Here is a 24,022-nt window from a genome sequence, read left to right on the forward strand (position 1 = left end):
AGGGGGCCGTCTAAGCCTCGGCATTCATTCGAGCCTCAGTCCAGAACCAGAGCCATTCAGATCATGAGAGGGGAGCTGGTTGAGACTCTCATTCCAGAGACAGACAGGAAGTCAGAGACGCTGGGGGATAAACAAGCTCAGTGTTTGGTTGAGTCTCCGGCAGACGTAAGGTTTAAGCAAATGGTAAGTGAATATCAGGGCATTGTTGGTGACCACCCGATAAATGTTATAAAGACTGAGGCTGAACTTTACTCTGAATCAGTAGCACGTCCAGAAACTACAGCCGACAGCAGGGAATCTTCTGCTCGTGAGGAAATGCCACTTATAGAGTCAGCAAAGCGGAAACCAGTCACATCTGTCAGGGAGAAGTTCCTCAGTGAAGCTGAGACACCAGAAGACACAGCAGCAGCTCAGAGAGTTGGAAAGGAATCATTGAGGGCTCAGTATGAGAAGAGTCTGAAAGCGGATCGGAAGGAGTGTGAGGAGAAACTGCTCGCTCTGAGGATCCACAAATGGCAGCAAGGAAGCAGAATGTCAGAAGAAGAGGCGTTTCACCTGGAAACTGACCTTCCAGTGCCAGCAGAGACCCGGTACACGGAGCCCACAGGACAGATTTACTCCCAGCAGGAGGTGGTGGACAAAAGAACGACTGTGGAAACTGAGGCCAAGCTGCCCTCAGTCCAAAAATCTCCCAGAATGAAGATGAGGTTGGCAGATCCTGAAGCTGTGTCAATACCAAGATCACCAAAAGTCAAAGCTAGAGAAGAAGAAACAGAAACATCTGCCTCCATACTCACAAAGTCAACCACTGTGGAACACTCACTAGAAGAAATCACACAGAAATCCCCCAGAATAACAACCAGAGCTGCTGAAGTAGAGCTGTCTCCCAGAACTAAAGCGAGATCAGAGGACAGAGTCAGAGAGTCACCGAGGATAAACCGATCAGCCAAAGAACGGTTCCTCAGTGAAGCAGACAGCAGAGCAGCAGAACCAGAGTCATATGAGGAGGGATTTTTGAGGGCTCAGTATGAGAAGAGTCTGGAAGCTGAACAGATGGAGTGGGAGGAGAAACTGCTCGCTCTGAGGATCCACAAATGGCAGCAAGGTGTGAGAATGTCAGAAGAGGAGGCATTTCACCCTGAAACTGACCTGCCAATGCCAGCAGAGATGCCGTACATGGAGCCTGAGGAGCACATTTACAACCAGAAGGAGGCGGTAGATCAGACTAATGTACCACCACCTCAGAAATACAGAGGAAAAGTTAGAGCAGAGCAGGACGAAACATCTCTGCTTAAAGCCACAGAACAACCCAGACCAGGTGAAGCTGAGGCACAAAAGTCACCTAAAACAAAGACCAGAGCAGAGAAGATGCTGTTTGAGAGGACTGGAGAAGAGCGAGAGCTCCAGCTGTCCAGAGAGAACATCTCCGAGCTGAAGAATGAGAGTGAGAAGTTTATCAGTGAGGAGGAAGCTCTGACTCACCGGATAATGAAGTGGCAGCAGGATGTTCTGATGGAGCAGGAGCAAGCTGTGGAGTCCAGCTGGGTGGAGGGTTACTCACCGCCAGACAGAACCACCGAGGCTGCTGAGGCATTTCCACAATCTGAGGTGGTTCACAGCAGGAAGACCTCCTCCAGAAAAACAGCCAAAGACCAGTTCCAATCAAGCGACTCGGCTCCCGGTTTCCAAGATCAGGAGGCCGACAGGCTGCTGTCCACTGAAGGCCGAGAGACCAGACTGCAGAGGGACAGTGAGTACTTTGTCAGTGAGGAAGAAGCTCTGGCTCAGCGGATCCTGAAATGGCAGCAAGAAGAGGCTGTGGAGCCGGAGTCAGAGTGGACTCTGGACAAACCACCGGGCTCTGGGTTACCATTTGATAGTGAAACTCTTCCACCTCCAGTAACAGATGCTAATGGAACCTTCCCCACTAAAGCTCCTCCATCTCCGCAGCATTCTGTAGAGCACCAGCAGATTCCTCCTCATGAGTCCATAACCAGGCGTTCTTCTGCAGAGGCCAGACTGCTTCATCATGAGAGTAGAACAGGGCGCCAGGCTTCACCGAGATACTCTCCTGCCCAGGCCAGTGGATCTCAAAGCACCGATCACCAGGAGAGGCCCAGCAGGGAGGAGTTTACCACGACTGTGGATAAATCCAGCAGCCAACGCTTCCAGTCGGAGGTCAGAGAAGAGAGAGGAATGATGAAGGAGACCAGAGAGAGCAGCAGACAGCAGAAGGGATTAGCAGGTGTGAAGAGAGATGAAAGTATCGGAGATTTGATTAAACAGCGTGGTGAGACGAGTGCAGAAAGCCTCAAACCAGGAGTCATAAAGGAGGACCGAAGAGTCCAAGAGGAAGATCTCCAAGGTGCAGAGTTTAGGACGGTCAGAGAAGGTTCCTGCCCAGTATTTGTAAAGGAAATATCTTCAGTTAAAGTAAAAATTGGTGAGATGTCAGATTTCTGCTGCCACTTCCAGGGCGACCCACTGCCCACCGTCAGCTGGCTGAAAGATGGCCACCCACTGGCCCACAACCCTGACTACGACATCATCAGCAGGTCCAACACCTCCAAGCTCACCGTCTTCTACCCAACAACAAACCACCAGGGCACGTACGACTGTGTCATCACCAACAAACATGGCAAATCCATCTGCAGTGCCACACTGGAGATCTCTGACAAGAAGGTGTCGCGGAGGTCAGGCGTTGCTCAAGAAGTGGTGACGGCAGAGCTGGAGGAAGCTGAGGAGACCCAGGAGAACGTGATAGAGGCGGAGCTTCAGATGTACATGGAGTCAGGAAAGGCAACGCTGCAGGTGCCTCAGGCAGTGATCCACAAATGCAGAAGCTCAGATGAATCTTTCAGCAGCTCACCTGTGGAGATCAGAATCACGGCTGCCACTCCTGTACCTGAGATGACCGAGGAGGTCAGCGAGGACAAAGCCCAGATCTCAGATCAAGCATCCGACGTGCCGAGCGATGACGGAGCCTCTCAGACTGTCAAACACAAACTTACTTTCTCCTTTGATGTGGTTGCTGAAGCTCCCCGTGTGGTCACTGAGCTGGAGAACATCTCCTGCTCTGACGGCAGCACTGCAGTGTTGCAGTGTGTGATCACCGGGGAACCTGTCCCAGACGTCTCCTGGTGCTACAACAATGTTTGCCTTCAACTCACAGCTGGAAAATACAGAGCTGAAGTGGAAGACCGAGTGCACCGGCTGTACATCAGCAGCTTTGCCCACACTGATGCTGGAGTGTACAGGTGTGTAGCTAGAAACAAGCTGGGGGAGGTTAGCAGCATCTCTGACGTCTCATTTCAAGTTGCAGAACCGCTGCAGTTTTCAGAAGGTTGTGATGCTGCAGAAGATGATGGTTTCACTCCGTCTGGGAGAAAGAGCACGTCTGCTGTTGGTTTCACTGAGGAGGGTAGAATCCTTCAGACCAAAGATAGACCTCATCCAGCCCCCAAAGCCAGACCTGCTGCCTCCAGAGAACCTCCAGCGATATCCGGCTGTGGTCTGCAGGCTTCTGCTGCTGTGATTTCGGTGTCTCACATCAAACAGGTGTTTGAGTCGGACTCACCTGTTGCATTGATGACGCCTCCCTCTCCTGAGGAGCAGAGAAGGGAAACCCTGTTCCCTGAGGAGTTTATACCTGCTGTGGCCATTTCCACCGACTGGCCGGACCTCATTCCACCTGAACCTGACACCGTACATGCAGAACGTGGTGAAGGACCTGTCACTGCTTCAGTAGTAAATCCAGATTCTCTTGAAGCCCCTCAAGCTCCTGTAGTACCAGAGCCCGTTGCTACTGATGAAGAAGTGGCTTTAGCAGGAAGCCACGCTGCAGTTAAACATTTCGTACAGGAGGTACCAGAATCTGCAGAGCTGGTGAGGCCGAAGCCACAGACACCTGCTGGTTTCCCTGAACCAGTGGAGATGCTGAGAGAGGAGACTGTGAGAACATTTGACAGAGTTAGCAGCTTCATTCCTTTCCAATCTGAAAAAGGCCCTGCACGAAATCATTTGGTCAGAACTTCAGCTCCCGCCGACAAAGCAGTAAAGCCTAAAAGAAGTTCTGAATCTGAAAGTCCAGCTGCGAGGTCTATGTCTGTCCACAGTGAGGCAGAAGATGCCAGGATGCAGGTCCTGGGCTCTCCTGAGGACACTAATGCTGTGGAGGGGTTGATGGAAGAGGAAGAAGATGTGAAACAAGAGGCTGAAGGATTAGAGGGATATGTTCTAATGCCGGAGGCAGGCCATGTTCATGAGGAGCTGGTTTCAGACTCAGATCCGTCCATGGACAGCGGTGTCTTTGTTAGCATGCCAGACTCCCAGACCGAGGCAGCAGAAACATCAGAGAAGACAGTGGATGGTGATGTGATTGAGTCTCAAACACAAACTGAGAATGAAGCTGAGAGGACTGACATCCACATGAAAGCAGAACATGAACAGCTTATTGTCAAATCTAAAGTTGACACCAGCGGGAAACCACTTGGACCTCCTTCAGCAGCAGCAGGTGGTTCCATGGAGGAAGAGGAGGTCACTTTTGGTGCTGTGTACGACTACTACAACCCTCCGACCGACTGGGGGAGACCACTGTCCCCTGAGTCTGAAATGTCCATAGAGATTGGCAGCACAGTCAGTGAGGAAATCGCAGAGGTAGCAGAGAGGTTCTACACTCCAGGTTCATCTACTGAAGTCTCTCAACCAATCGCAGAGTCCTTCCACACCAAGTCTCCCATGTCCTTCCATACGCCCAGTTCTGAAGAACGTGGTGGGTTCATGACCCCTCAGGAATATCCCTTCTCACCTGTGGAACATAAGAGACCCTCCACAGGAGAATCCAGCGAGAGTTTTTTTTCACCCTTTCAGTTCCTGACCTCTCCGACTGATGATGGCGTTGAAACATCTGGAATAAATGTGGATGAAAATCGATTCCTAACCCAAAGCAGAGGCTCTTTGGGACTGGCAGGACTTCAGGAGAAAGTGCAGGGAATTCCTCCGGCCTTTCTCAAGCCTCTCATCAAGAAAAGAGTGTTTGAAAATGATTCGCTGACATTTTACGCCGAGGTGTTTGGCCTGCCGTCTCCTGAGGTCAGGTGGTTCTGCAACAAAACTCAGCTGGTGGCAGATGATAGAGTTACGATGGAGAGAGACGGTGACAGCATCTCGCTAATGATCCACAGTGTCACCAAAGCCGACCAGGGAGAATACATCTGTGAAGCTGTGAACTATGTTGGAGAAGCCAGGAGCGTGGCTTTGGTGGTGGTCGTATCGCAGGAGGTGAGGTTCATGCCTGCTCCTCCTGCCGTCACCCATCAGCATGTGATGGAGTTCGATGTGGAGGAAGACGATTCCTCTCGTTCTCCATCCCCTCAGGAGATTCTGCTGGAAGTAGAACTGGATGAAAACGAGGTGAAAGAATTTGAGAAGCAGGTTAAGATTATCACCATTCCGGAGTACACGGCAGACAACAAGAGTATGATCATCTCTCTGGACGTGTTGCCGAGTATCTATGAGGAGGGCGCTGTAGACTTTGTAACCCAGGAGCACGATGATTTGAAAATAGCTTTCGAGGTCACTGAGATGCCTCCAAGGTTCATCAATCCCATCTGCGGCATGGAAACCCCTGAAGGAACCACCATCATGTTCGAGTGCTCGCTGATGGGGATCCCATCTCCCATCGTGTCGTGGTTCAAAGGTGACAAAAAGATTCCTCACAATAACAAAAAATACCTTCACTCGTCTGACGGAGACAACCACTTCCTGAAGATCTGTAAGGTGGGCCCACAGGATAGCGGAGTGTACACCTGCAGGGCTATCAATGTTGTTGGGGAGACTCTGTGTCGGGCCTCCCTGGTGGTGTTAAATGCCAAGACTTTCTCAGGTAAGACCCGAGGCAGGGAGCTGACCGCCGTGTCACTCGGCAGCGCCAAAGTTCAGCCGCAGAAGTTCGACTTGATGGTTGGGAACACATCATTCGATGGAGAGCAGGTGTCAGAGATTGAGCTTGAGTTTGAGTTTGAGCAGGAGGCTGATGAGTCTCAGCGAGCGGTCCGATTGGTAGCAAACACCGACAATGAAACCAGCGAACAGGGAGAGAAATACGTCAGCATCAACTTCGATGTGTTCGCTGAGCCGGCTAAAGACGATAAGGTAGAGTTCAAAGGGAAGTCGTCTGAGATGTGCAGCTTCCAGTTTCAGGTGACCGAGACGCCTCCACGGTGCGTCATCCCGCTAACGAACGTAACGGCAGCGGTAGGGACGCCCGTTATCCTCCAGTGTCTCGTTAATGGAAAACCAAACCCCACTGCCGAGTGGTTCAAAGATGGAGATCGCATCACAGACAGTAGGTGTATAATCCAGGAGAAAACAGCGGGACACTTCAATCTGCTCATTACTAACGTGACCCAGAGTGATGCTGGAGAGTATAAGTGCGTAATCCAGAACCCATCCGGCTGCATTGAAACTGCAGCGCTGCTCAAAGTGTTTTAGAGATGAACTTCTGGGGTTGGTCGTACAAAGATGAACTTACTGTCACAGCAGCAAACTCTCAGAACACACGAAAACACAAACGTTTTAGGAAACACTGTATTAATTATGCCAGGTAAGTGATCATCATGGATAGAAAACCATTCTCTCATTTAGTTTAGACTTAATACGGCCAAGTTAAGTTGTCAACCAGATGTAATGAAAGTTTATTTATCTGCCGTTCTTGTTGTTTGACACCTGTCCTCATGGATTTACACAAAAAATAGATTTCAAAAAACCTGCCCTTCAGTAGGTGTTTGATAAATCCTCTAAATCACTGTTTGTGTGTCAATTGGCAGCTAATTAATTATTTTACTTGAAAAAACATGTTGGCCAAGCTATTTCATTGAAGAACAGGTGAGCAAAGACAGCACCTAAATTCAGCTAAATGTTTGATATTTACTGTTTATTACAGCTTTTAGTTAGAGAATATTCTGGGTCTTCAGTTTGTGTCCAGGATCCCGTAAACAAGTATAAAATGTTGAATCGTCTTTGTGCGACCAGCCAGCCGTCATGGCGGTGAAAGACAGTGTGTAAATGTTTGTTATAGTGCTTCAGCCATTTAAAATATATTTATATATATATATATATATATAGAAAATAGAAAAACAGAGAGTACCTTTCTTGCCAGTTTTGTTTAAATTTTTGGTAGAAAAGTTTGAATTTTTTTTCTTGCTGCTGAATGTTAAAATCCAGTCATGAAGTCTGTTTGCAATAAAAACTCAGTTAGGAAAGTTTGAATGTGTGTGAAGCAAACATCAGGAGAACGTAACAGAAACACATCACTGGAGTTTTAACTTTGTTGGAATAGAAAGTTTTTTGTTTTTGCTGCAAAGCCACAGAGTTTGTTTTTAAAATAATCCAAAGAAAGAGAAAATTATCAGGGCTGGGAGTATAAGGAATCAAAAATTTAAAAAGTGAACGGTTTGTGTACAGTTCTACGGAACAATCCAGTTCCATCACATCACTGGTAGAACTGGTTTCATTTATCAGCTGATGTGGAAAACCTAAAATTAACTGAAGAGTTGAGACTTTGTGAGCAACATCTTCAGTTTCCTGCAGAATGAACAACAGGAAACCAGCCCTAATAAAGCTAAAATAAGCATTTAATTGGTTATTTAAAGCGTGAAACGTCTTTCTGCTTACTTGAAATGATTCAGCTGTTTGAGTGGTTTAGAAGTTCTGCTGTTGTGTTTTGTTTTTGATTTTTGGGTGAGTTTTTGCTGCTTGTGGATATTTGTGGGATTATTAACTAGAACTTGTGATTACTAATTTTAAAAATGGATAATACTGTGAAACTTTTTTAAAAAGTAAGTTGGATGTCTTGTAAATATGTGTAATTTTAGGGGTGAACTAGTAGTGTTTAAAATCAGCCAATTCAGACAATCTGGTCTCTAGAGTCTTGTGGTTCATTTGTACAGTTGGTTGAGTTTCTATAATAAAATACCAGATGACATGACGTCAGTGTCTGAGCTTTTATTTTGGAAATGGTTCATTTATCTGCACATTAAAAGACAGAAACACTGCCTTGTTGTTGGACTTTTTGACGAACTTCTCCTGGATTTTGGGCAAAAAAATCAAGTTTTAGTGAATCTTTTTCAAGAAATTTGAAACATGAAATGTCACTACTGTGCATCAATGGAAACCACATTTTTAGTAAAAACTAAAAAATGCAGAAACAGTGAAAATGCAACTTTAACACAATATTTCTCCGTCTTTTGATCACGTAGTTCTAGTTTACATTTCCTGATTTCAGCTCCATTTGGGCAGATAAGATAAAACAAAAACAGTTTTTAGATGATAAAGGTGCATGTTTTCAGCAATTTATTCACTTTTGTTTGAGATTCATATAATTATTTTTAGCTTTAATAATGCCATTAATTAGATGGATTTTTAAAATTCACAAAGAATCAACAGTTTGATTTTAGTTTTAGTCTGTTTGGATGTTTTTGCCGGTTTATTCTAGTGCAGATAAGGATTAATTTTAAACTCTATACTGCAGGACTTTTTAAATCCATTGTCTGATTGTGGGACCAAACAGAAACCTTTTCCTAAAAATTTTTGGTCATTTTTGGATTTCAAACACTGAAATATATATAACGATGTTTGATAAAAGTGCAAATTATCAGTATTTATTTATTCAGTCTTTTAGAGAAACAACAGAGAACACTGAAATTTAAACATGTAATCAAGACAATAATCCATCTGTTAGTCGGTGTTTAGGTTGTTCTAAAGCAGTTGTTGGTGATTTCACATTCATTCTTGTTTATCTTAATAAAACCGGTATTTGTTATTTTTGTAGTTGGGTTGTCCTCTTAATCGTTCAGTCTGCTCATAATCCAGGTCTGTTTTACTTCTCCCTGGTCAAACTGATCATCTTATTGATTGATTAGAACATGTCCTATCAGTGGGCTGAGAGTGTTTGCAGTGAAAGACAGCCCTAATATTTAAATCTACTGTTAATATCAGAGGTTTTGTGTTCTGGATCTTGTTACCAGTCTTGCTCAATATTTCCCGACAGAGAGTTGTAGCACCACCATCACCACTGTGGAGCAACAGGAGGAAACCTTCTACTCTGGGGTCCAGTTACCACAGAAAACTAAAACACTTGAACTCAAGCCAGAGTCCAAACATTATTCTTCCTCTCTAGAGAAGAAAAAAGAAAAGCCAGTTTTCCTGAGCCAGCTCTCCCCTGCAGCTGTATTCAGCGGGGAAACGGCCCGGTTCACCGTCAGAGTGTCCGGACTTCCCAAGCCCACCGTTCAGTGGTCGCACAACGGGAAGCTGATAAAGAGCTCCTCGGTCTACAGGCTGGTGGAGGAGAAGCAGGAGTTCACGCTGGTCATCACTCAGGTCACCTCCGAGTACGAGGGTGAGTATTCGTGCACGGCCACCAACAGGTTTGGCCAGACCACCTGCACCACGTACCTGGAGGTGAAGAAGCCTGATGTGAGCCAGGCGGAGAAATGGGTGGAGAAGATGTTTAAGGTATCCGGTCAGCCTCCGGCCTTCACAGTTCAGATCCAGCCTGTGAGGGTTTCAGAGGGAGGAGAGGTCTCCTTCCATTACAAAGCCAGCGGGGACCCAGTCCCTGATGTGAAATGGTATAAAGGAGCTTTCCAGATCCAGCCCAGCAGAAACTGCATCATTACAGCCAGCCCAGACGGTTCTGGCCTCATCAGCATGAAGAGCGTCAAACAGGAGGACAGCGGCCTGTACTCCTGTAGAGCCTCCAACCGGTTTGGAGAGGCGACCTGCAGTGCCGAGCTTGTAGTGTTCAAACAGGAGCAGGTGGTTCAGAAGAAGGGCTACAAGGTTTCAGTCACAGAGCAGGCCACAGAGTCTCGTTTGTACCAGGTCAGCCTGCCGGGTCAGGACCGGCCCGACCAGATGGTCTACACCATCGGCACCGAGGACCGGCAGATCATCCCCAGTGAGCAGGTGGGCTCCCTGAAGGAGGTGGACATCTCTGCTGCCACGGTTCACCGGGAGCAGCTGCCCCAGCAGGCGGCGGTGCTGCAGGCCCACGAGGTGGAGGAGAGGGTCTCTGTGGTTCCTACTCATCCCCCTCAGGTCTCAGCCGTTCCTGCCAAGCAGCTCCATGTGGCCACCTTCACCTCCTCAGTGAAGGAGAGTCAGGATCTCACCGAGCAGCACTGCGATCGCATTCACAGCCCGGAGGTCTTCGAGCTGCAGGTGGCTCGAGAGAGAAGGTCGAAGGTGATGTCGGCTGTTGCTGAGGAGCTCACCCCTCTTTGCACCGTTAGCACAGAACCGCTAGCCGACAGAAGGTCTGCTACCATCAGGCCCACCTCAGAGCCTCAACATCTGGTCAGTGGCCACCAGGTAGAGTCACAGCTGTCCATCCTGAAAGAGCAGTCGCAGGACATTCCCAAAGCCCAGCAGGAAAAGGGCTACCAGGTGAAAGAGGGTGTTAAGATCTTATACTCGGCTCAGTCTGCAGAGAAGCAGGTGCTGGCAGAAGGTCACACCACTGAACTAGCAACAGCAGAATCCGCTGTGAGCTCTGAGATTAAGAAAGAGCAGCATCGGGCTGTCCTGGCCTCGGTCAGTGAGTCCAAACACACTCTGTCCAAGGAGACAAAGTTCTCTATGAAGAGGCCTGCTGAGGAGGCAGTTCATCTCTGTCAGGATAAGGTGATGAAAGCAGCTCTGACTGCTGAGGAGAAGCAAACGCTCCAGGCTGAGTCCACGCAGCAGCTGCCCAGTCTGGACAGTGCCACGTCCATTCAGTCCCAGCTGGAGGGAGAGCAGCTGTTGCATCTGCAGGTGATCAAAGACCAGGACCTCCTTCCATCTGAGAAGAGCTTCACCTGCGAGAAACCAGCAGCAGAGCAGGCAGGAAGCAGGAAGAGTCCCACCCTGCTGCACACCGTTAGCCAGGACGAGCAGAGGACTGTAGTCTGTGAGGGCACAGCAGAGTTTGAGGCCAAGGCCAGCTCCACAACCGTTCAGCCCCAGAAAGAAGCCACCGCCCTGCTGCACCTCCAGTCCACGCAGCTGGTGGAGGCGCTGCCCAAAGAGGGCATCCTCATCATGGAGAAGCCCAACCAGCAGGTGGCAGCACAGAAACAAGAGAAGGCGAGGAGCCATGCAGCCATCTCTGAAGAGAGAAGGGAGCTCACAACAGATTACCACTCCGAGCTGGATCTGTCTGTGACTGGAGTTCAGTCGCAGCTTCGAACAGAACCCAGGCCTCAGAACATCCTCCAACTGTCCTACCAGCCCATGCAGCTGCCAAAGGAGACGCCGCTGACTGTTGACGTCAAGCAGCAGCGAGCTCTGGTGCAGAAAGAGGATCACTGGAACGTCATGCATGTCACCAGCGTGGCAGATAGCCAGGCCTTAGAGGAAGGTCACACAGAGAGTCTGACGGCTGTGGACAGGTTCACCTGCCAGACGTTTGTGGAACCTAAAGTTCCTACTGAGCCCATCCAGATTGAGGAGAAAGAAATCTCCACTGAGAGCAGCGTCCTTCTGGAGGCAACAGAGCAGGACTTTGCTGTTCAGATCCAGGAGGGTCAGTCAGTCAGACAGTCCATCGTGATGGACGAGAAGCGAGTGCTGATTGGTGAACTCTCTCAGGAGATCTCCAAGTCTGAATCCACCCAAATGTCTGTCAGCACTCAGCCGAAGCTGTCCCTGATGGCTCCAGAATCCAAAGACAGCACGGCTCTTCCCAAAGAGATGATGTTTGTGATTCAGATCCCCAAACCGTCCAGTCTGAACATCCGGCGTCAGCTCAGAGACGCCCTCCAGTTGGCCATGGCCAGTGACCAGCCAGTGTTACTGGCTGACATAGTTGGAAGGTTACAGGCTGTAGAAGTGCAGGAGGTCAAGGTTCAGAAAGAACCCAAGCGGGCCATGTTTACATACCTGATCACAACAACAGGGGCTCCCATGGAGATCACTCTGGCTTTTGAGGGTAAATATCCTCAGACAGCTGACCTCAGGACTGAGCTCCAGGCAGCTTTCCATTCCATCGTGTACCAGGAGGCCCAGGTTCTGACCTCGGAGCAGCCGGGCACCATGCAGCTGGACAAGCCTCAGAGGGTCCAGGTGTCATCGGCCCGCTCTAAGCAGGTGCTGTCCTCCATGGTGGAGACGGTGAGCGTTTCAGAAAGTGCCGTAGACTTCAGTGCTGTTAAATCTCAGGCTGCTGCACAAAAGACGGAGTCTAAAGTGGCAGTTGAATGTGCTGCAGCAGAACAGCAGGTTGTGGTTCAGGAATCCAAGGCAGCAAAGATGGAACAGACCATCTCATCCCAGATCACAGTCTCCACCGAAGCTCACGTGGCCTTTGAGCAGTCGGTGCAGGTGTCCAGACAGGAAGTGAAGTCAGTGAAAAGCCGAGAAAAAGCTGTAGGAGCAGTGATTGGTTCTGCTGCCCTGCCTCCCTCAACCACTCCCAATGAACAGATCATCAGCATCCAGCAGGAGCACCGGGAGGAGATGTTCAAAGAGGCGATCACTGTATCCAGGCCAGAACAGAGAGAACACCCTGTAGTAGTCGCCTCGCTCCAAAACTTATCCATAGAAGAAGGTAATGAAGCCACCTTTAGCACAACCATAAATTATGTCTCAAAGGTAAACTGGTTTTTCAATGGCCAATTGGTGAAACCTGGCAAAGAGTTCAAGTGTTCTAAAGACCACGACACATACACACTGGTTATCCACAAAGTTGTCAAGGAGAGGCATCAAGGAGAATATGTCTGTGAGGCTGAGAATGAAGCCGGCAGGACCACAACATCTTCAAGACTCACTGTGGCCTCAAGAGGTTTGACAACAGGAAAATTCACTGTATCATTCATTCATCCATCCATTTCCTCCGGGAGCCACTAATCATCCACGTCGATCGGTTCATTCAGATCCTCACTAGTAGTGTCACTCTGGTTTCTATTTCCATTTCACAGCTCAGCATGAGCAGCCCAGCAGGGCAGTGGATGGCACTAACTCACCCTGTTTGTTTGTTCCACATCACTTTATGGTCAGGAGTCACTTAAAGGCCAGGACTGTCACAACCATGGAGGCTCTGCAGCCAATAGGCATCCTGCTTTAATGGCTGTCATGGTGCTGGTCTTTAGGATGTCTTCACGGTCTGTTCGTGGTCAGTTATGCATGTCAGTCGCACAGGTTCTCTGAATTCATGATCTGTCATGTTCCTTCAGGTCCATTCTCCACACATCTCCAGCATCTCTGCATGCTTCCAGGCCTTCAACTGGCATTGCTTCATCAACTCTTTGTTTCTCCTCTTTTAGCTGAATGCTAGCCCCATGATTAGCATCGTCTGTCAGGCAGCTTTTTGTGAACCCATGGGCCTACTGTTCATTTCTCCTCCACAGTCACTCCTGACTTGCCTTCCACCATTGCTGCACATTCCACCCTTCCTGTTCCTGATGTCAGTGTTTTTACCAGAGTATTAGCAGAATGATGTACTAACACTTACCTTTTGCTTTCCTGCGTGTGCCACAGTGCCACCTGTGTTCAGGCAGAAAATCACACCTCTGGAGATAAACGTCGGTGGCCACGCCAAGTTCGAATGTGAGATTGAGGATGCTCCAGGCGTGACCTTCAAATGGTACAAATCCAGCGTGGAGATCCGACCGAGTGAGAAGTATCGGATCATCAGCCACCACTCCGGTTCTTCTCTGGAGCTCCTGAACCCGGTCAAAGCCGACAGCAGTGAATACAGCTGCAAGGCTTCCAACCAGCACGGCACCGTCAGCTGCACCGCCTCGCTGGCCGTCACCGGTAAGACCCCAATGGGACTTTCCTTAAATTATCACTGCACTTGTTTGTGTTGGAGAGAGAGAGAGAATTATATCCGTAGAGATTCACCCACTGTGGATCTGATCATTTGTTAATCATCTGAATCTGGTGTCACTTGTTTAAACACACATCGATCAAGTTGACAGATCAGTTTAATTCTGATGTTGCTGTATTTTTCCCACCTTTTGAAAGTTGCTCACCTCTTTGTATGTTCTACCTGCTCTCCATAGAGATGTACCCACCTGTGTTTGTTTCAAAACCAGACCCAATGACTTTATATGTTGCCAAACAAGCTGTGTTCCAGTGTTTGCTCACTGGATCCTCGCCCATGGACGTTGTCTGGCACAAGGACAACATAGCCATCTCCTCTGAAGGGAACTATGTCATGAAATGTGAAAAGAACAAATATTCCCTTCTCATTAAAAGTCTTGAGCTGACCGATCAGGGAGTGTACCTGTGCAAGGCCTCCAACAGTGTCGGCACTGCTACCTTTACCACAGAGCTCAGGGTTATCAACAGGCCCAGCTTCGTTAAAAGCATTGAGCCGGCTTCAGCCACTGTCAATGACCCACTGAGGCTGGAGTGCCAGGTGGACGAGGACACTGGTGTGACCGTCACCTGGACCAGGGATGGCAAAAAAGTCCACCAGAGCATGGAGTGTAAACTGTCTTTTGAGGACAAGGTCGCTGTTCTTGAGATACCCAAGTCCAAACTGAAGGACTCTGGAAAATATGTGTGCACAGCCACAAATGAGGCTGGGAGCTCCTCCTGTGAGGCTGTGGTAACGGTTCAAGGTAAGATCTGAGAGGTGATCTTTCCATCAGCGTAGCTCTAAACATAGAAATGAGCTGGTGGATTTTTCTGACAACTGCTAGCTGATGCTAACACTTTGCACTGCTGTCCACTTGCCTTGTGTTCTGCATTTCTTTCTTCTATCTGGGTTATTCTGTTATTTTGTCTCTGCTTGATGTGTAAAAATCTTGGTGTTTCTGAACTAAACACTCTTTCAGAGCCACCTACATTTGTCAAGAAAATGGAACCTAAGATTACATGGAAGCAAGGTATAGCTGCACGCTTACAGTGCTCCGTGAAAGGATCGCCTGAACTTCACATCCACTGGTTCTGGAATGAGAGAGAGCTTAGTGATGGAGACAAATACAAAATCTCTTGCAAGAATGGTGTTGCCGTTGTGGAGATAATGAACCTTGTGGTCAGTGACAGCGGCAGCTACACCTGCGAGGTGTCAAACAATGCCGGCAGCGAGAGCTGCAACACTCTCATAGCTGTTAAAGGTTTGTCCACTCTTGGTTTTGCTTTGCACTAACTGTTCAGTTCAGGAAACCTCAGGTATTAACTGCACACACTTTGTGATATCCAGAGCCGCCGTCCTTTAGAAAAGAGCTGCAGACGGTGGAGGCCGTGAAGGGAGCAGCAGCTCAGCTGGAGTGTGAGATCACAGGAACAGCTCCTTTTGAAATCAGCTGGTTAAAGAATAAGAAAACCATTACCAGTGATCAGAAATACACAATAATCTCCCAAGACTCAGTGTCGAGGCTGGAGATCCAGATGTTTGAAAGTGCAGATATTGGAGATTATCAGTGTGTCATTTCTAACGATGTGGGGAAAGTCACCACCAAGGCCTCGGCTAAGCTTAAAGGTCAGTAACCTGAGCCTGATGGAGGTTTAATGTTGTGCTCCAGGCTCCATTGTTAACCCGTAGTGTGTTTTTGTAGAGCCGCCAACTTTCTCAAAGAGGGTTGAAAGTGTTACTGCAGTTTTGGGAACCACGGTGAAGCTGCAGGGAACCATTAAAGGCTCGGCTCCCATCACAGTTAAATGGATGAAAGACTCTGACATCCTGAGAGATGACGATCCAAATATCAAGATGCTGTTTGAGAGCGGTGTGGCTAGCTTGTCAATAGCAACAGTAGTCATCAGCCACGGCGGCAAGTATTCCTGCAAAGCAGTGAACGAGGCTGGCCAGCAGAAATGTGAAGCCACCGTGACTGTACAAGGTCAGATCTTTGATGCAGAGATACTTTTTATATATTTAGCTCCTAAACCTTTTACCTTAATAAGTAACAGGTCTTTCTTATCCCAGAACCGGCCAGAATCGTAGAACCTGCAGAGTCCATCAGTGTGACTGCAGGAGATTCGGCCACACTGGAGTGCACGATCTCTGGAAGCCCAGAGCTCAAAGTGAAGTGGTTTAAAGACGGCAAGGAGATGATAAGTGGCCGTAAATATAAGATGACTCTGAAGGACAATATTGCCTCCATGAAGATCCTCACAGCAGAAAAGGGAGACACTTCAGAGTACAAGATGGAAGTAGCAAATAAAGTCGGAAAAGACCAGTGCACCGTCTCAGTCACAGTCTTAGGTCAGCTCCTGGATTCTGCTTCTTTAAATGATGAAAATATGCAAAGTCTTAATTTCTAACTTTATACAGTCTATTAAAGTACACTCTTACAGCTAACATGTTGTCAGAAGATGAGGGTTGCAGTGTTGTTTATTTTGGAGTGAACCGTATGAGTCTGTGTTAATGCATGAGATGTTTTTTCTTCAACAACCAGATCGGATAATGCCTCCAACGTTCACCAAGTCCCTGAAAAGAGTTGATGGGAATGTTGGCAGTGATGTCTCCATGGATTGCAAGGTGTCTGGGTCCCAACCTATGACCATAACGTGGTTCAAAGATGAACAGGAGATTGTTTCAGGAGTTAAATTCCAGCCTGAATTCAAAGACAGCTCTGCTATGCTGAGAATAGCTTGGCTGGAAAAGGCCGACTCTGGAGTTTACACATGCAGAGCCAACAACTCGGCCGGCTTTAAGGAAACCAGTGGCACACTCTATGTCAAAGGTCACCAGGGTTTGGTTTATTCTGCTTCTGTTTGTTGTGTGTTCAATGATTTCATGCTAACATGAAATGAAATGTGTTGTGTTGATGGCCTGCAGAGCCCCCAGTGTTCACAGCGACACCAGAAAACCAGGAACTTATACCGGGAGCCACCGTTTCCCTCAGAGCAGCCTTCACCGGGACGCCTCCTCTGGCCATCAAATGGTTCAGGGAGGAGAAAGAGATTATAACTGGAGGCTTTTATTTCATAAAGAAAGAAGCCTCTTCAAGCTCTTTGGAGCTCCACTCTGTGAAACCGAGTGATTCAGCTAAATACACCTGCCAGGTGTCCAACGATGCTGGGAAGGTGGACTGTACCACAGTCCTCTTTGTGAAAGGTGCTTGTCTTCAGTGTGATGTGCAGCCATCTCAGAGACTTCAGTATGACTCTAACATCCTGTCTTCTGCCTGGTAATGAATGTTAACCTCTTCTCTCAGAGCCTCCTGTGTTTGTGAGGAAACTCGAGGCGACCAAACTCGTCACCAGCAGTGACTCCGTCAGGCTGGAGTGCAAAGTGACGGGCAGCCCCGTCATCAGCTTCAGGTGGTTTAAGGATGAGATGGAGATCAGCTCCGGGCCCAGATACTCCATGAGCTCCATGGAATTAGTGGCAGCCCTGGAGATAGTGCAGTGTGCAGTGGAGGACAGTGGAGATTATGTGTGTTTGGCTTCCAGTGAGGCTGGGAGTGATCGATGCAGCAGCACAGTCACAGTCAAAGGTTGGTTTAATTCAGAGGGGATACTCTGCTTTTCTGCACATTTCAGTTCAGGAGGACTGTTACTGTGAGCTCAAACATATTTGGTTTTAAATTATGAATGATCAGCATTTGTCCTGTGGAGGCACCATGAATGATAGGTGTCCTCTCCAGGATAAACACTGAAAGCCATCTTCAGCTTCACAGTAAAACTCCAGGGGGTTCTTTTATTTAGTCGTCATTATGTGTAAAACTCTGACAGATTCATCGTTTCTTCTCTAGAACCGCCGTTGTTTGTGCGTAGCTTGGAGCCCAAAGATGTGGTAAAAGGTTCTGAGATGATGCTGGAGTGCCAGGTTTCTGGTTCTGCTCCTTTCACTGTGTCGTTTTACAAAAACACTAAGGTGATTAGAAACGACAAAAGACACAGGATCACAGTGAAAGAGGAGCTGGTAGCCTTGCAGCTGCTGGCGGTGGAGGCCGGAGACGTGGGGTTGTACCTGTGTACTGTTGAAAACGAAGTGGGACGGTCCTCATGTGACTGTCAGGTCACACTGAAAGGTTGGTTTAGATGCTCTTCATTTGTCTTTAACTGATTTCTTTTTTGAGATCAGTATTTGGACAACCTCACAGATCACCAACACAGTCTGAATTATTAACCTGAACTGTATTCCTTGTAGAGCCGCCATCGTTTGTGCGGAAGCTGGAGAATCTGAGTTCTCTGGTGGACAGCGAAGTTTCTCTGCAGTGCAATCTGAAGGGCTCTGAGCCCATGACTGTGTCCTGGCTGAAAGACAACCACGAGCTCAGAGAGGCTGAAAACATTCAGATTACATATGAGAAGCAGACTGCAGTGCTGCACATCAGCAGCCTGCAGAGCAAACATGGAGGCAAATACTCGTGTCAGGCCCAGAACCAGGCCGGCAGCCAGACCTGCTCGGCTGTACTGACAGTCAAAGGTTGGTTCTGGTACCGCAGAACTCCTTAACCATGGTGCCATCAACTTTATCAACTTGTGAAGGAAGTGAAAGAATTTATCCACTGTCTGGAAGTTATTCCTAAATTAGCAGCTTTGTCTACCCCTTCTGGCAGTGACAATCAATCAATCTTTATTGGTCATTGCACACTTTCATATACAATGAAATTTCATTTGAGCTGCCCTGCCAATGACAGCTCTGGCTGCTGCACAGTGCTGCACACACCTTTACACACGACAAGAATTACAGAAACGCTGTACCATCTTTTTTTGTCAGACTGAAAGGGTTTCTTTTTGCCTGCAGCAACAGAAACTTGGATGCTTTCAGATTTTTCATCCTTACGGTTACTAACCTTACTGACAAACCAGTCATTCCTGCCTCACTACCAGTCACCAGACTTGTACACTGGTACTGGGAAGTATGGAAAGATTTACCTGCTGCTGACAGGGACCGAATGTAAAAGACATTTACAGGAGGTCCTCGGTTTACGACATCATCGACCTACAGCGTTTCATCATTACATCACAACTGGTTACGTGGAACTAGTTGACGAGTGGAGCAGATGAATACGTCATCACACGGCGCTATCAGACAGCTTTGTCAGACTCTTCTGATGCTTGGAAGAAAAGGAAAGCCGTCTCCATCTGTGTCTTCACTGCAACGTAAAGCTGCAGCCATCCAGCTAGTTAAATTCGTTCTTGCAAAATGAATCGTGAGTTGTAGAAAACTTGACTTCTTTATTGTGGCTCTTGATACTCATTATAAACAGAGTGAAAACTACAATAAAAACAGAATAAAACAACATAAATACGTGCAAATAAATCCTTTTAACTGAACCAGTAAGTCCAAAAATGAAGTTAATTACTTATAACATTGCCTCTGTGGCATTTACAAAGCAGAGGGCCGTGCATCCAGAAAAGCACATACGTGTATACAGCTACACTAGCGGACAGGAAGTGACACCTGTCAATAGACAACTTCAAAATAAAGGCTTTTTCAAAATAAAAGTACATTGATAATTCTGCCTTAAAGGCAACAAACCATGGAAGTGAAATTAGATTTAATAAAACGCTCAGAACAGAAACACCGACAGACATCGGCATTATTAGATCAAGTTTTAAAAACAGATCAACATACTCTGTTACCCTCTAGTAAAATGATTCATACATGCATGAAAGTTGTTGGTATTCATGACTTTTATGAAGAACTGATCATATCGTGATGCATGGAACAGCTTTGTTTACATTTTCACCAGAGTTCCAACTTATGGCGAAAATCGACTTACATCGATCAGTGGGAACGGAACTCTGACGTAAGTTGAGGACCTCCTGTATTCATCTGTAAAAGTTTCGTACTCCAGTCTTTAGCATCTTTCTGCTGCAGGAACTGGAGGCGTCACAAACATTGACAGGATTTAAAGGATGGCCTCCCAGCCCTAACATATGGAAAAATCATTTTCACATAATCTCTGACTTCACAAGTTGATAACGACTAAATGCATCTTTTGAGTCACTTGTCTTCCATTGTGGTTGAGCTTTGAGGTTCTGTGCTGACTGTTCTGTTTGACATCTCAGAACCAGCCAAGGTCACAGAAGAGGCAAAGTCCATCAGTGTGACTCAGGGGGATCCGGCCACGTTGGAGGCCAGGTTCTCAGGCACTAAACCGCTGAAGGCCAGATGGCTGAAGTCCAGCAAGGAGCTGCTGTCAGGCCAGAGATATAAAGTCCAGAGCACAGACAGCAGCTCTGTACTCAAGATTATTAAAACCGAGAAAGGTGATGGTGGTGAATACGTCTTTGAGGTTTCCAACGACGTCGGCCAAAGTTCTTGCGAGGCCACGCTCACTGTTCTCGGTCAGTTCTCAATGTGCAGCAGAGAATTCAAAGTGAAAGGTAATTTCATTGCTGCTCACTTCTGTTTTTGTCTTATCTATGTTAGATCAAATAATTCCTCCATCTTTCACAAGAAAACTGAAGCCGACCGAAGGTATCAAAGGATCCTTCGCTCATCTGGAGTGCCTCGTATCCGGCTCCCTGCCCCTAACAGTACAGTGGTACAAAGATGAGAGAGAGATCCAGACTGATGACAAACACAAATGCACGTTCTTTGAGAATGTTGCTTTTCTGGAAATCTCTGACCTTGACACTAAAAACAGCGGCAGCTACACCTGCATCGCTAAAAACAAAGCAGGAGCAGTGCAGTGCTCTGGGATCTTGTTTGTTAAAGGTTTGACCTGCATCTCTTTAGTCATTTTATCAGTAGGTGGATAAGCCAGTTTTCACAAACACTCATTTGTTTTGTCTTTCAGAACCACCATGTATTCTTGAAAAGCCTGAATCCATGAATGTGTTGCCTGGATCAAAGGTCCTGTTTAATGTTCTGGTTTCTGGTACGCCGCCGCTGACCATCAAATGGTTTAAAAACAAGAAGGAGGTTCTATCCAGCGCCGACTGCTCTGTGGTTAAAGACAACACTTCCAGCTCTCTGGAGCTCTTCTTTGCCAAAACCTCCGACTCTGGAGACTATGTTTGTGAAATACAGAATGACGTGGGCTCCACCTCATGCCAGGCAGCACTCTTTGTCAAAGGTTATCTGTCTTATCTGAGTTCATACGTATGTCTAACCTGTTCTCATTGTGCATTTAAGTTTTTCCAATTCCTGCAGAATGTTGTCAGATGAATTGTCACACTCCCACCGTTCCTATTTGCTGGTGTCCAAACCACCTGCAAATGTCAACAAGACAAGCAGGACTTCACTTAAAATTAGAACAACATTTTGTTGGAAATATTTACAGTGTCTCCTCATCATCTGATGTTCCATCTGTTTTATTTTATTTGTTAGTGCCTCCAAAGTTCACTCGGACGCCGGCCCGAGTGTCCGTGGTTCGTCCTGGTCAGAGTAAAGTGTTCGAGTGTCAGGTGACCGGCACACCTGAGATAGACATCTACTGGTTCAGGGAAGGCTCTGAGATGAGCCCCAGTGACCGACACCAGATGGCCTTTGATAACTCAGTGGCCACTTTGGAAGTCTGTGGGGCTGAAACCAAAGACAGTGGACTTTACTACTGCGAGGCTCGTAATGAGGCCGGCAGTGAGAGCTGCAGCATGGAGCTCAAAGTCAAAGGTTAGTCCGTCAGAAGACTGGATGTAGTCCAGCAGAGCCAGTGAAGAGGCCACCTTTCCCAGATTAACCAGTAACTGTGTTGGCTTTTGTCAGCTTTCCACTGCAGTCACTGGACATAACTACAGTTCAATGAACATGCAGGAAATAAAACAGGTGACATATATTAGGGCTGAAAAGATTATTCGACCTTGGTAGACCTTAAGGCCTCTCCACACTGTGTGGTTTTAACAATTTTCTAAGTTCCCAGCTTGCTTCACTGTATGACATGAATCTAATAATCTTTGGGTACAATGTGAAGTTTGCTCTGTGCAGATTAACGATGAAAACGCAGCTGAATCTCAGCCTACGATGTACATGAGTTGACGTGAATGAAGAATAAAATGTCATCAGCGTGAGCCATCCATCCATGAAAACAAACAATAGAAGCATAAACGGAGCCCCTACAATCACAGGGAAACTAGCCAAACATGAACCCTACAATCACAGGGAAACTAGCCAAACATGAACCCTACAATCACAGGGAAACTAGATAAACATGAACCCTACAATCACAGGGAAACTAGCCAAACACGAACCCTACGATCACAGGAAAACTAGCCAAACATGAACCCTCCCATCACAGGGAAACTAGCCAAACATGAACCCTACAACCAGAGGGAAACTAGCCAAACATGAACCCTACAAACAGAGGGAAACTAGCCAAACCTGAGCCCTACAATCACAGGGAAACTAGCCAAACATGAACCCTACAAACACAGGGAAACTAGCCAAACATGAACCCTACAATCACAGGGAAACTAGCCAAACATGAACCCTACAATCACAGGGAAACTAGATAAACATGAACCCTACAATCACAGGGAAACTAGCCGAACATGAACCCTACAATCAGAGGGAAACTAGCCAAACATGAACCCTACAATCACAGGGAAACTAGCCAAACATGAACCCTACAAACACAGGGAAACTAGCCAAACATGAACCCTACAGTCACAGGGAAACTAGCCAAACATGAACCCTACAAACACAGGGAAACTAGCCAAACATGAACCCTATAATCACAGGGAAACTAGATAAACATGAACCCTACAATCGCAGGGAAACTAGCCGAACATGAACCCTACAATCAGAGGGAAACTAGCCAAACATGAACCCTACAATCACAGGGAAACTAGCCAAACATGAAAGGATTTATTTTTTTTAATTTAATAACATAAACTCAGTGCTGTGGCCACTGTTTACAGTGGTATTTGTGTGTTTGCTAGCCACTAATGTTATTTCACTAACCTGGGAGCTATATCCTTCCATGCTTTGTCCTTTTTTGTCCGGTTGTGGTCCGAGCTGAAGGACACGTCTAAAAGGCTTCTGCTGCCACAACTCTACTAGACTGTCTTCTTTGTTTAAAAACAAACTTACCACAGACTTGTTTTGATGCGTTTTGTCGCCACAAATCATCTGTTTGGGTTATTGATCAGTATGTCATTTCATCCTGCATTTCTATTGGTTAGTTAGTTGTCGTAGGTCCAGCAGCATCACACTGTGAGATGATCACCCAGAATTTCTGACAGTCAGAATTTTATGGCAGCTTGTCTTTGGTCGCCATGACAACGGCCGTCCTTGGACCTGTCTGACAGTGTGACGTAGGACCATCAATTTAGAGCCAAGACCAAAGATATCGCCGCCATTCTCTCACCGTTGGTATCTTTGGTCTGGGACGGCCGATAATCGCACAGTGTGTAGAGACCTTTAATCTGAACCGGCTCCATTATCATTGATGTGATTGGCTGTTTGTGATCCCTGAAGGCAGCACCTTGGAATTTAACACAGCCAGACTTTTTATTTTCATAATGTGCCTTCATGGCAGTTTGTGTCTCGGATGTATTCTGGAGCAGAGTAGGTTCTTCATTCCCCGGTTCTGATAGAGGTTCTACAGGATGGTTTCTGCAGTCAGAACAAGATTCAGACCTGCAGACATCCCTCAAGTTCCTGCTGAGGAAAACATTTTATTGACTTCAGTTGAAAGTTTTAATTTTCAGCTCCTCAAATAAAAGTTTTCTTTGTGATTGAGGGTCTTATCGAACCAGCAGATGAAGCTGAATGGACCTGAAACTGTTAAAAGTAGCATCAGATGTTTACAGCAGAATGAACTCTTGAGAAATGTGATGGTTTTTCTCTCATCTCAGAACCACCATCAGTTATTAAAGAACTGGCTCCAGCTGATGTTGTGAAGGGAACCGGCGCTAGCTTTGAGTGTCAGGTTGCTGGGACGGGTCCGTTTGAGATCACATGGCACAAAGATGCAAAGGAGATCAAACCCAGTGCTAAACATGGCCTCAGCCAGGTGAATGGCACCGTGGGTCTCCAGGTGCACAGGTGTGATGGCGCAGATGTGGGCGAATATCGGTGTACTGTTGCTAACGAGGTGGGAAGCTGTTCCTGTAAAACCTCGCTCAGCCTCAAAGGTTGGTCCCATCAGAACTACAAACCCATGTTTTTATTTAAACAAATGGA

General features: G+C 47.1%; 1 protein-coding gene across 2 annotated transcripts in view; it reads left to right on the forward strand.

Annotated features, from left to right (window-relative positions):
* The window catches only part of ttn.2 (titin, tandem duplicate 2), a 257,670-nt gene that overhangs the window by 45,441 nt on the left and 188,207 nt on the right, over positions 1-24,022 (forward strand). For both annotated transcript variants that reach the window (XM_055015033.1, XM_055015034.1), the window contains exons 41-56: positions 13,522-13,800; positions 14,049-14,612; positions 14,829-15,110; positions 15,197-15,475; positions 15,552-15,833; positions 15,920-16,198; positions 16,392-16,679; positions 16,775-17,053; positions 17,154-17,435; positions 17,694-17,972; positions 18,092-18,370; positions 19,963-20,241; positions 20,327-20,614; positions 20,697-20,975; positions 21,230-21,511; positions 23,695-23,973. In XM_055015033.1, the coding sequence (XP_054871008.1) occupies positions 13,522-13,800; positions 14,049-14,612; positions 14,829-15,110; positions 15,197-15,475; positions 15,552-15,833; positions 15,920-16,198; positions 16,392-16,679; positions 16,775-17,053; positions 17,154-17,435; positions 17,694-17,972; positions 18,092-18,370; positions 19,963-20,241; positions 20,327-20,614; positions 20,697-20,975; positions 21,230-21,511; positions 23,695-23,973 (4,779 nt within the window). The remainder of the gene's footprint in view (positions 1-13,521; positions 13,801-14,048; positions 14,613-14,828; positions 15,111-15,196; positions 15,476-15,551; positions 15,834-15,919; positions 16,199-16,391; positions 16,680-16,774; positions 17,054-17,153; positions 17,436-17,693; positions 17,973-18,091; positions 18,371-19,962; positions 20,242-20,326; positions 20,615-20,696; positions 20,976-21,229; positions 21,512-23,694; positions 23,974-24,022) is intronic.

The sequence above is a fragment of the Amphiprion ocellaris genome, chromosome 11 (assembly GCF_022539595.1).
Source record: "Amphiprion ocellaris isolate individual 3 ecotype Okinawa chromosome 11, ASM2253959v1, whole genome shotgun sequence".
NCBI classification, from domain to species: Eukaryota; Metazoa; Chordata; class Actinopteri; family Pomacentridae; genus Amphiprion; species Amphiprion ocellaris.